Source organism: Nothobranchius furzeri, chromosome 4 (genome assembly GCF_043380555.1).
Source record: "Nothobranchius furzeri strain GRZ-AD chromosome 4, NfurGRZ-RIMD1, whole genome shotgun sequence".
Lineage (NCBI taxonomy): Eukaryota > Metazoa > Chordata > Actinopteri > Cyprinodontiformes > Nothobranchiidae > Nothobranchius > Nothobranchius furzeri.
In genome coordinates this window covers 73,401,193-73,413,569 of record NC_091744.1, presented here as the reverse complement: position 1 = coordinate 73,413,569, position 12,377 = coordinate 73,401,193, and the positions used below count along the sequence as shown (strand labels likewise).

The following is a 12,377-nucleotide window of genomic DNA, read 5'->3' as shown; positions in this document are numbered from 1 at the left end:
TATGAATAAAAATTTTCTAATGTTACAAAATACATTTGAATTAGTCGTAGGTTTAGCGTGAAACAGTTACGAAAAAGCAAAACTGTCAATATTTTGAAAGGTTTACATTCACAACCAGATGTTCAGATCAGAATATTTAACCCTTTAACTTCCTAACCAAGATGAAAGCAATGAAAACAATTCCCATTCGACATTTTTGAGGCGTTTGGGGAACATTTAAATTTCATAATAGTAATAAAATAATATTTTTAATAATGATTATTCAATGCATTTAACTCAAACACAAGGAAATGGGTTTGTTACAATATAACAGTGAGAAAGCTGGTGTTTGATTGCTATTGATTGTTATGGATTTAACATATTGTGTACAATGTCTCAGGATTAATACTGATGTTGTTGTAACTATCATTGGCATTTTTATAATATATCAAATTGTGTATAGGAGTGTAAGTTGAATTATTAAAGTGTTGATATGGTGTTGATTGAAGTAATATTGTGATAACTATGGTTAGGGTTAGGGTGGGATTACATAAGTTATTTTTCCTCCCACTCCTTTTCGAGCAATGCCTGTGTGGATGATCATTTCTTTCATTTAGTTCAGTTTTGTTTTGTCTGTATGATGTACATGGTTGTTATGTATAATATATACCGGAATTGTTTATATATGTTATCATTTTTAATTTTCTTTTTTCATGTCTCGAAAAAAAACTTAAAAAAAACTTTATAACGTGGCCTTTTCCCCAAACATCTCCGTTTGAGGAAATGGTAACTTTTATTACTTCTTAAGTTCATTTAATGCTTCAATAAGATGTAGGGTAATTTATTATGTAATTATCATCCATACTATATCCATCACTGCTTAAATATTTGACTGGTGTTTGATGCAGCAAAACACAATAATGGAGTTTTGTTAAAGTCGTTTTTGATCCACTAGGGGGCGAAGCAGCTCTGAAGCAGGCTTGTCTCTCTAGATTTCCTGAATTTTGGGGGTGTTCATGACATTTATCAAACTTACCCAAATTATTCTGCAATGATACGAATGCCAACTCCAAAACTCGAATCCAGCTTTGAATAATGAGTTAAAAATGTTCTTTTCATGGCTCATTTTTTCTTACACAAAGAAAAAAAATTCATTTGGTGAAACATTTCCCTCACTTAGCCTCCAGTTTGGTTGCTTTTCTTTTGTTTTTACAAATTCAGGCACATGCAAATGTGCAACTAATGATCAGGTTTTTTGGAAGCATAAAACAGGCAGAGATGCTGACACCAAACACTAAATATTATCTTTTGAATTTTTGACAAAACGTGGAAAGAGGACATGATGTGGACAAATGTCACATTTAGACTCATTTCACAACATCACAGATTACAGACAGCGTGAGTAAATGTAACTAGAGAGGAAAGATCAACGCTAAACACTCTCAAGACAACTGCTTAGTTCACTTTTCTCTGCTTAATTTGATAAGAAGACAAGAAGTTTTATTTACACACATTTGTTTATATGCTTCATGTTTTCTAGCTCGCTTTGGGCGGATCTGTACGAATGCTCTTGAGGTGAATTTACATAATATTCACAAGATTTCATTTATCATAGATCATGGATTTAAAGGGAAATAGTTAATCAAAGTAAAAAAAATAACTGCCAAATGTAATCAAAATTCATCCACTTGCAGCAGTAAGCACACAATAAAGTCTGTTGTCCGTGTTTTCGATGTTCCATCATCTAAGTGTTAATTTTCATCTCATCGTCCACGGATGTTTTTGTACTGGCACAGAAGCAGGTGCTTAAAGGTGTTTTTAAAGGTGGCGTTGCAGAGGGCGTAGCAGGCTGGATTGACGGTGCTGTTGATGTAGCAGAGCCAGTAGCCAATCGTCCACAGTGAGTTTGGGATGCAGACAAGGCAGAAAGTGTTGATGAGGACCATCACGTTGTACGGCGTCCATGTGGCTACAAAAGCAACCAGGATGGCCATGATGGTGCGTGTCACTTTTCTCTCCCTGGAAGAGTTGCCCCTGCTTTTCCACTTGGCCACGACTCTTTCACTCACAGCTCGCTTCGTCACCTGAAGAGCAAGAGAATGTGGAAGAGTTTTGAAAGAGCAATGGGCTTCTGTACATAATAAAGCTCCAAAGTCCAACAATTTCATCTGTTCAGCAGAAGTGCAACAATAATGCTCATCATTAACGGACAAACAGAATTCTGAGTTTAGATTGGGTCATTTTAGATTTCTCTAAATTATTTTAGTTTGCTGAAAGGTTTTATGTTTTCATCTCAACATCACGTTCCCATCCAGGAAGCACAAAGGTGTGGAGGTGAGCTCATATCTGGTTTCTTCTAAAGTTCAAACTGCATTTGGATGGTGGAGTTTATCCATAATAAACACAATGAAATAAACAAATGCGTGTAGAAATTGCACAACTTTATTGGTTAGTTCCTGGTTAAAATGAGACAAATTGGGTGTGGTTCACTGAAAAACCATTTAAAAAATATTATTTTTGATTATAATCGGTCACTGTGAGTTTTTCATGCAGGCTGAACATGAAAATAGTCTCCTACACCCATCTCCTGAATTAGCTTCTGATGGAAAATAGATGGTGAAACTCTTGGATTTGAAAATTCTGACAGATCTGCATCCCACTGTTACTTAACATTCATGGACTCACCCATCTTGACTCATGACGAGGAAGACTGTTGGTTTAGCGTCCAGGAAATAGCGGAGAACATCTCAACTAGTAGAAGCTAGCTGTTAGCATTAGCAACTCCACCACACAGCAGAACTCCTCCAGGCTTGTGTTATTTGTGGAGATAAAACATCAACGTGGCAGATGAAACTCAGTCAGTGGTAGAGTCATGTTGCTGTTATCCAATCAGAGGCGAAAAGTCCAAATATCAGGAAATATGACCCTAAAACCTACCGAAGATTAGCTGTGATGTGGCAGTCATAGACATGAATACGTAGATGCCCCATTGGGCGCTGGAGAGTCTCACTGCCATATTGGATGGGTCTCCCCACCCTCCAAAGTCAATGCAGAGTGAGCAGCTATGCTTGTTTCTGTGCAGCCTACGGTTACAACAACCGGCGTACTATTGAAAACAGATCATGTGGGATTAATATTGGCTTTTCCAGTTTACCTGATGGGATTTTATATTTTAATTTATTTAGTTAGGGTTAGGGCTATAAATTATATTTATATGTTAAACATCATGCTAAATAATGTGTCTGATTTTGTGAAAAAGCTTGATAAAATGTGTTTTTCAGTTGAGTAAGCCCCTTCTTCAGTAGAAATGCACTGCGGGTGAATGGAGACCCATCCAAGATGGCAGCTGGCCACTACCGCAGCTCCAATAGGCAGTGCCAATGCACGGCGTCTATGTATATATGTCTGTATCCTATATCTTCTAGTTCCTGGGTATTGTGCACCAGTGTTTTTTGCTCCTCCTGAGTACAACGTACAAGGCATTTATCCCCTCTAGAGACCACTGCAATCGTACTGATTAAATGAGTGATCCACACCTTTAATGTTGAAGATATAGACATCTTGCTTTAGCAACCATAGCTAAAACAGAAGCTTTCCCTTTTAATTAATGGATTCTTTAAAAAATATTGCATGTAATAAAATAACTGTTCATGCTCACCAGTAACAGCGTCCATGCAACCATACTTTGTCTGTCGATAGCTGAGTTCTGCGGAGAAGATGGTTGTGTTTTATTTTTCCCACCACTAGAGCTCTTTCGTGATGAAGATGGGGCTTCGGGGTCCTTGGATGTTGACGGGTGGACAATCTCTGGCGTCGAGTCCACCTTCTCCTCCATATAGTTACCACTTCCATTCTGTTGCTGCAACATGTCCCTCTCCTTCTCATCTCCAGCCTCATCCTCAGCTTGTTTAGTCTTTTCACAGTTGTTCTCACACCCTTCCTCCTGGCTGTTAGAGGGGGCCTCTGCCAAGCTGGTACCAGATGTCTTCCTGCTGTCTTTCCTCATGCGGCTACGGCTAGCCTTTGAGATGCGCCAGTAGAGGTAGATCATGATGGCCACCGGCAGGTAGAAAGCTGCAATAGCGGTCCCGAAGGTCACTGCTGGGTTGGAGAAGAACTGAATGTAACACTCATCTGGTGGAACAGTCCTTTTTCCAACAACAAACTGCCAAAACAAGATGGCGGGAGCCCAGAGGATGAAGGATAAGACCCATGCTGCTGCAATCATCAGTCCAGCCATTTTGGTGCTGCGGCGAGCGGGGTAGCTGAGGGGTTTGGTGACACAGAAGAAACGGTCGAAGCTTATGATGAGGAGGTTCATAACGGAGGCATTGCTGACAACATAGTCAACAGCCAACCACAGGTCACACACCACCGCTCCCAAGGGCCAGTAACCAATCACAATGTAGACAGTGTAGAGGTTCATGGAGCAGATACCAATAATGAGGTCTGCACAGGCCAGGCTGAACAGGAAGTAGTTGTTGACAGTCTGCAGGTTCCTGTTTACCTTTAAAGGAACAACAAGCAGTGGGTTGTCAGATCCTAATCTTTTTTGTGTGCTATGATGTATGCTCTCTCATTTTTATTAGATTACATCTCTGCACAGGGGTGCTCATATTCTTATCTGTGAGTCTGAGTGAGCAGGGATGGATGATTAATTCAGAAAACCCCAAACCTTTATGGAGAGCATGACCAGGATGTTTCCAATGACAGTGATCAGACTCAAGGATCCAGCCACCAGGATGATGAGGACTATCTCCACCGTCGTGTACGGGCTAACGGAGAAGAGGCCTCTGTGATCGCTGCTGGTGATGTTGGTGGTTTGAGAGTCATTCAGGGTCTCCATCCTGTCTGGTGTCGCTCTTTCAGAAGCTTCAGGATCGATTCGTGGCAGCACAATTCCTGGCAATGGCCATAGTGAACGAAATGACTCAAGAATGCTGGAGAAAGGGGTAAAAAGAGTCAGAAGTTAAAAATAACTACTCAAAGGCAGCTGAGGCTGTGTTTCTGGGGCAGGGGGAGTGAGTTAGTGACCTACTGTTCTTTTGTTTGTCTTTGCCGGTTTGGGGGAGGGCTGTGGGGTTCCAGGAAACCAAGGAGTCAGGATCAAACAGGTAAGTCTGTGAAGGTGAAGTGGTGAAGAGCGGGCGAGGCAGGTGAAGATTTACAGGTGAGTTCTCACAAATCCTTTCCACAGAGAATATTTGTTCTTGTCAGGTGAGTTTCCCCAAACGGTTCCCTAATGACACTTGTCTGTGGGAAGCTACAGGTATCAGAAGAGTCGGGAAACAAAGAAAAGGTTAATCTGGTTTAAAGTTTAAAATTTTATAACAATTTAAAAAGTAAACTTGCCTTCTCTCTGCAACAGTGGTTAAATGGTCTGCAAAGCAAAGGAAGAATGAAAAGAAAAAGGGGAATTTGAAAAAGAGAAAAAGAGGGAGAGGAAAAACAGAGGGCCCCTATAGGTCCAGACAAAAACTGTATTTTTACACCAGTTTTTCCCGTTACGATGCTTGTCTTCACAGATCAAGGCAGGTGCTTGAGTCTTTCCAGCCTAGGTGAGCAGAATGAACAGGTGTGAGGTGAAGAAAGGCTGCAGCAGGTGTGTTTGCAGGAGCTTCTCATCCGTGTCAGGAATAATAAATTTTACATTTTGGTTTGGACAGTTCTGGTAAGGCATAATTAAACAAACATGCAACATTTTACATTTAGTTATTATTGCTGAATTCTGTGAAGCTCAATCTTGACTACTAACCAAAGTCCCAGGAGAATGGATATAAAATTATTATTGTCCACCTAAATTTGTTGCATTTTTTAAATTAAGTCAACAGACATTTATGAATGTGTGCATTCATCCGGCTCTCACTGGAGCGGTTCGCCACCAAGTGTGAAGCAGCTGGGATGGGAATCTCTCCTCTAAATCCAAGACCATGGTCTTGAGTCAGAAAAGGGTAGAATGCCTTCTCCAAGTCAGGGATGAGGTCCTGCCCAAAGTGGAGGAGGTTAAGGTTCTCTGGTCTTGTTCACGAGTGAGGGAAAGCTGGAGCACAAGATCGATAGGCGGATTGGTGCTGCATCTGCAGTGAAGTGGGAGTTTGTACCGGTCTGTCGTGGTGAAAAGAGAGCTGAGCCAGAAGATGAAGCTCTCGATTTACGGGTTGAGCTATGTTCCTACCCTCACCTATGGTCACGAGCTTTGGGTAGTGACCGAAAGAACCAGATCGCGGACACAAGTTGTTAACATGAATGTTCTCTGCAGGGTGTCTGGGCTCTGGGGTGAGAAGCTCATCTGGGAGGGCTTGGAGTAGACCCGCTGCTCCTCCACATCAAAAGGAGCCATTTGAGGTGACTTGGGCATCTAGTTAGGATGCCTCCTGGACGCCTCCCTGGTGAGGTTTTCTGGGCATGTCCAACTGGGAGGAGACCTAAAGGAAGACCTAGGACACGTTGGAGGGATTATGTCTTTCGGCTGGCCAGGGAACGCCTTGGGATTCCCCCAGAAGGCCTCTTGATTTAGGCTGCTGCCCCCACGACCCAACTCCAAATAAGTGGAAGACAATGGATGGAAGGATTTCTGAATTTTCATTCTCTGGGGCTAAAAAAGATTTATTTGTAGAGTAGCATTTGTATTCAATGACGCTGTGCCTCGTTCTGCGAGTTATGAAAGACATTTTCACAAACAGATTTCCACTGGGGCCACCCACACGCTACATCTAGGTATTATGGATAAAAGCATCAACATCATATGGAAACTCTGTGTCTTTTGACTTTCTAATGGACGGCGCTCACCACAATGACCCGAGAACGCATCAACAATCAGTTCTCTGAGGAGCATCATTACAGCTGCTATTTAGTTATAAAACATCAGGAATGGAGTCGCAGCATCACAATGTGATTACCTTTTGGATTCGGATCAGAAAATCAATGCAGGCTGAGGCCATGTGGGTCACTGCTTCTAGCTGAAACTGTAAGTGACTCCATTAAGCCACATGAGATCATACCTGCGAGACATTTTCTTCCTGCTCTTACGATCAGATAAAACTTCATTACAGCGTGTTTAACTCCATCGCCTACTTACCAGAGACCCATTCTGGGACTTTTCTGTCATAGATAAAAGAAGTAGTGTGTGTGTGTGTGTGTGTGTGTGTGTGTGTGTGTGTGTGTGTGTGTGTGTCTGTGTGTGTGTGTGTGTGTGTGTGTGTGTGTGTGTGTGTGTGTGTGTGTGTGTGTGTGTGTGTGTGTGTGTGTGTATGTGTGTGTGTGTGTGTGTGTGTGTGTGTGTGTGTGTGTGTGTGTGTGTGTGTGTGTGTGTGTGTGTGTGTGTGTGTGTGTGTGTGTGTGTGTGTGTGTGTGTGTGTTCCTGTAAGAAGCTCATTCAGACTTTTGGTAAAACCAGTCCAGATTTAATCATTTAAGAATAATTTAAATGATCTAAATTAATTTATGTTTATCAAGTCCCTTTGGGTTATGAGAATGTGTGTTTTGGAGCCTAAAGGCAGCCACATTAAAAAAGCCAATGGGGTGAAACTGTGTCCTTGTTTTACACAAAAATATCCGTTAATGATGGCTCTGGGGAATTAAAATAGTCTGTGTGATTACCTCCTACAAAAAAAGCAGGGGGAGACGAGTTATTTTGTATTAACGTAGCTATGAAGCAAGAATATAGATTTAATTTTAAATCAAACAAATTGTGTTTATGTTTGAAATAGAGATCAAACAATGTGAGAAACACCAACTACAGCTGCAAGAAAAACTACAGGAAACATTTGGTTCAAGTTATAGCTGCCAAAGGGGGCTCAGCAGTTGTTAAATTCAAGGGTTCACAAATGTTTTCCGCCAGCACTGTGAATGTTTACATGGTCTGTTCAATAAAAACAGAGAATATTTGTGTGGTGTTAGGTTAGGTAGACTGTAATTGTCTGTTGTTGTGACTTAGATGAGGATCAGATCACATTTTATGACAAATTTGTGCAGAAATCCATTAAATTCAAATTGTATAGATTGGTTTTGGCTTACCAGAGTAAATTGCCGGTAGGTTTACAAATCTAACTGTTCAAATTTAAATTCTGAGTTTTGGTCAGTATTGAACATTAATGATACAACCTTGCTGTACTTGACAACTTTATGTATGTAAATTTGCTCCACTAACTATTTTCTGAAATGTATGTGAAACAAGTCAAGTCTCAACCACTTCCTATCACTTCTGGAGTCCCCCAGGGCTCTGTCTTAGGATATCTTTCTTTTATATGTTGCTTGTTTTACTTCAATCAAGGATTTTTCAAATTTAATATCAATTCCCGTTGTTATGCAGATGACATCCAGCTGTTCTAACTTTCCATGCACCTTCATTTGTGATTGTGGCCAACAATGTAAACTCTTGGTTCTTTTAAGTATTCTGAATCTCGATAGTTTTAAAACTGAGTTTCTTATTGGCACCAAAAACACCACAACTGGCACAGTTTTCTTATAATTTTCTCGGAAAAATTGCTAGCATCCGGGCTCAGATTTGTTCTCCCTTTGTCACTAGTTGTCCTGAACCCATTCTGCATCGGTCTCTTGATAACTTTGACTTACTTTCTTTGTCCTCTCTTGAGAACCTACTGTCTGCCTTGAAGCCGTCAGGTTGTCCAGTTGACCCTGTCTCTCCACACCTCCTTAAAGAGACATATTCAGTCACTGGCCCCCTTATGCTGAGCATTATTAACAACAGCTTATCCACTGGTGTTGTTCCCCGTGCTTTTATACATGCAGTAGTTCAACCCGTTCTGAAGAAGCCTGGCCTTGACACCTCTATTATGAGTAATTTTCGCCCAATCTCCAAGCTCCCATTTCTATCAAAACTACTAGAGCGTGCTGTTTTTAACCAAATAATTTCTTATCTAGATGATTATGGTTTAATGGATCCCTTCCAGTCAGGCTTCTGATCCCTCCATAGCACTGAGTGAGCTCATCTTGGTGTTTTTAATGACATTTTATTAACCCTTGACTCTGGTTCTAATGTATTGCTGGTTTTGTTGGATCTATCGGCTGCTTTCGACATGGTTGATCACGCTATTCTGCTGACTCGGCTGAACAGGCTGGTCGGCATTCAGGTGACTGCCTTAGATTGGTTTAGGTCCTACTTCTGCGACCGCAGCTTTAATGTTATGATGGGTAGTGCAGCCTCCCCCTCTGCAGCTTTGACTTGTGGTGTTCCTCAGGGCTCTATTCTTGGACCCCTTTTATTTCATTTATATATTTTGCACCTGGGTGACATTTTTAAAAAACACCACATTGACTACCATTTATATGCAGACGATTGCCAATTATATGCCTCTGTGAAGCCTAATGACTCCTTACAGCCCCTTGTTGAATGCTGCAATGATGTGAAGAGCTGGCTGTCAGAAAACTTTCTTTTGCTGAACGACGCCAAGACAGAGGCCATCATTTTCAGCCCTACTACTTCTCAAATTCCCCAACTGACCCTTCCTTTTATCACAAGTGGGTTGAAAACCCGTGTCACAAACTTAGGGGTTGTGATGGATGCTAAACTAAAAATGGACATTCATGTCAACCAGGTAGTTAAGACCTGTTATTACCACCTGAGGCGTCTCTCTAAAGTTAAGCCAATTTTAAAAAGGCGTCATCTCCATACAGTTGTCCATGCGTTTATTACTTCCCATCTAGACTATTCTAATTCAGTGCTCTTTGGTATCTCCTCCTCCACTCTCGCTCGACTACAGCTTGTGCAGAATGCATCAGCTCGTTTCTTGACTGGCACCAGGCAGCGAGAACACATCACACTGGTTTTAGCAAATCTCCATTGGCTCCCCATCCATCTCCGGATAGAGTTTAAGATCCTGGTTTTTGTGTTTAAATCCCTCAATAACTTAGCACCTGGCTACTTGTCTGAGCTCATTCACCCTTATGTCCCTACAAGATCCCTCCGATCAGCCAACCAGCACCTCCTACATGTCCCTAGCTCTCGCTGTAAATCCCGCGGGGAGCACGCCTTTTCAGTTTGTGCACCGAAGCTGTGGAACCACTTGCCCCTCCTGATCAGACTCTCTTCCTCGCTTTCCCTTTTTAAGTCTCGTTTAAAAACTCACTTTTATTCATTGGCTTTTAATTCAGTTTAACTTCTTCCCTTTCTCCCTTTCTTTTCGAGTTGGATTACTCGATTTTAATGGTTTTAGTTTTTATTTTTGATTGTTTTTGTTTAGCACTTTGGTCGGCTCTCATGCCGTGTTTAAATGTGCTATATAAATAAAATTGGTATGGTATGGTATGGTATAATGCTCTCCATAGCATTTCCTCCCATCCAGCTGACTGGATCTCATGCTTAACAGGCTTCTTTCATAACACAGTTCATTCTTATTTTGCCACATCATCCGTTACAAGATAGCACTGCTGCTCTGGTCCACACCCTGGTCACTTCATTACTGTAATGACATTTTCTTTGTTCTCCTACAAAAGTCAATTAAAAAAGTCTTCAGATGGTTCAGTACTCTGCTGCCTGTTTCTACATTACCATCATCCTTCAGCAGCTTCTCTGGTAACCTGGCAAATGCAGCGTAGATAATAAGATCCTGCATCTCCCTTTTCATTATCTATTGTGCATGCCATTATTTCATAATGCTTCACTTTTATCGTTGTACATCTATTCTACATATTGTCTTGAGTTTATATGGAAGGCAGTAAAAATGTATCAACTATTGCTGTTCAGAAAATTAAATGACGCCCAAAGTAAAGCCAGTTGAGGTAGATAAATGGCTCTTTTCACCTATAAAGGTCCCTAACTGTGTAAAACAACATAAATGATTGCATCTAAAGGGCAGACACGATACGAGTTGATTAAATTAGATAGTTGGTAAAGAAAAGAGCTTCAATTATTTCCCTTTTATTGATCTCCTTTAGCATGAGATGCACCAGAATGTCCTTTATGAGCTGAAGGAAAATGACAAAATCTAACAATTCTGTTGCATTAAAGGCCAAACAAGGAAATAAATTATTTTAATTAAAACTAAGAAAAGGCACAAAATTGTTTGACGCGATGCAACATAAGACACCCACAAAATCAACCTAAAATAATCAACCAGCAAATCAACCAACTGAACCCACTTCTATAAAGATTAATGCCCTCCTATTGAATTCACGCTTGTTTTGGGTTGTAGATTGGATGACCTCCCACAGTAAATAGGAAAATGGCACTCTACTCCCAAAGCACTTTATATTGCAAGTCCCATTCACCAGGGTTTAGTGTCTTGCCCAACGATATGTTGACATTGATGGGAAAGTCTGGACGGAAATTAAAACCTCCTGATTGGTAGATGACCACTCTGCTGACTCAGTAGCATCAGGAAAATTCATACGCATCCACCTCCTCATGCTGGTTACAAGCCTGGTGCCATTTTGCTGTGGAATACAATCCCATTTATCTACAAGGAGCTTCTACAGGTCAACAAGTGAGGTGGTGTTGGTCTCAGCATGCCTAAGCTGCCCAAGCCCTGTCAGGTGTGTACCAGTAGTACGCACCTGAGACTGGAACACTTGGAGCTCAAAACGAGAGTGGGTCCAAACATTCACCATCACTTCATTCATTGGTGGTTTAAGGATAGCAGTGAGCAGAGGCAATCTCATGGTGCCATATTGTGCTAAATTCCACCAATCTCTAAAATGCAAAAAGGACCTTCGTGACCTTGATGTGATCCTACACCCACATTTAACCCTGACTCAAGCGTAACTTTAAAAACATCTGTCATAAAATATTTTAATGATTTACATGAAGTAAGTGTGCCATGTGGTGAATGTGTTGGCTAGTAAAGCACCTGTTAACTTTTAGAAGCTAGTGTGAAGGCAAATTAAATGTAGCATCTAAACTTTTATTGGTTCTCTTTAATTGCAGCTTCCAGGGTTTGTTTATCTGCCTCTCCTTGGTTTATTGCTCATTTTCTGCAAATATAGTTTTACAAAGATATTATAAAAGAGACAATAAACTTAAGAAGTAAACAAAAATCATCATACAAAGTAAAATATCACATTTTTTTGTTTCCTTGTCTTTTAAAGTGTTCTAGGACAGGAAATTGATGCTTTGCTCAAAATCTTGTCTGCACATTTCTCCTTATTCACCACAATAATCAAACCTGATTACAGGACCTCCCTAATTGATATGCAGGGCTACTGGAGAGAGTCACACAGGCAACCAGGATTTCTTTGACATGGACAGAAACATAGTAATTAGATCCAGCAGATACCGTCTGCAACAGCTGTACCGGTAATAGGCCTCTAGGATATAGGAGCACTCGCCTGGCTGCGTGAGCTCTGCTTTAAAAAAATCAGTGTTGACTTTAAAATCATATACGATGCAGCTGTCACCACTGACAAGCAGATGGAAAGGCATCAGGCTTGTTTGCAGAGAT

At 41.0% G+C, this 12,377-nt stretch overlaps 1 protein-coding gene across 1 annotated transcript; it reads right to left on the bottom strand.

Annotated features, from left to right (window-relative positions):
- Positions 1 to 1,580: 1,580 nt before the first annotated feature.
- LOC107388934 (muscarinic acetylcholine receptor M2) lies at positions 1,581 to 5,150 on the bottom strand. Its single transcript, XM_054733179.2, has 4 exons — positions 5,018 to 5,150; positions 4,655 to 4,919; positions 3,638 to 4,486; positions 1,581 to 2,063 (listed from the first exon to the last, which is right to left on the bottom strand). The coding sequence occupies exons 2-4, from the start codon at positions 4,823 to 4,825 to the stop codon at positions 1,743 to 1,745; spliced, it is 1,341 nt and encodes a 446-aa protein (XP_054589154.1). The 5' UTR covers positions 4,826 to 4,919; positions 5,018 to 5,150; the 3' UTR covers positions 1,581 to 1,742.
- Between the last annotated feature and the right edge of the window lie 7,227 nt (positions 5,151 to 12,377).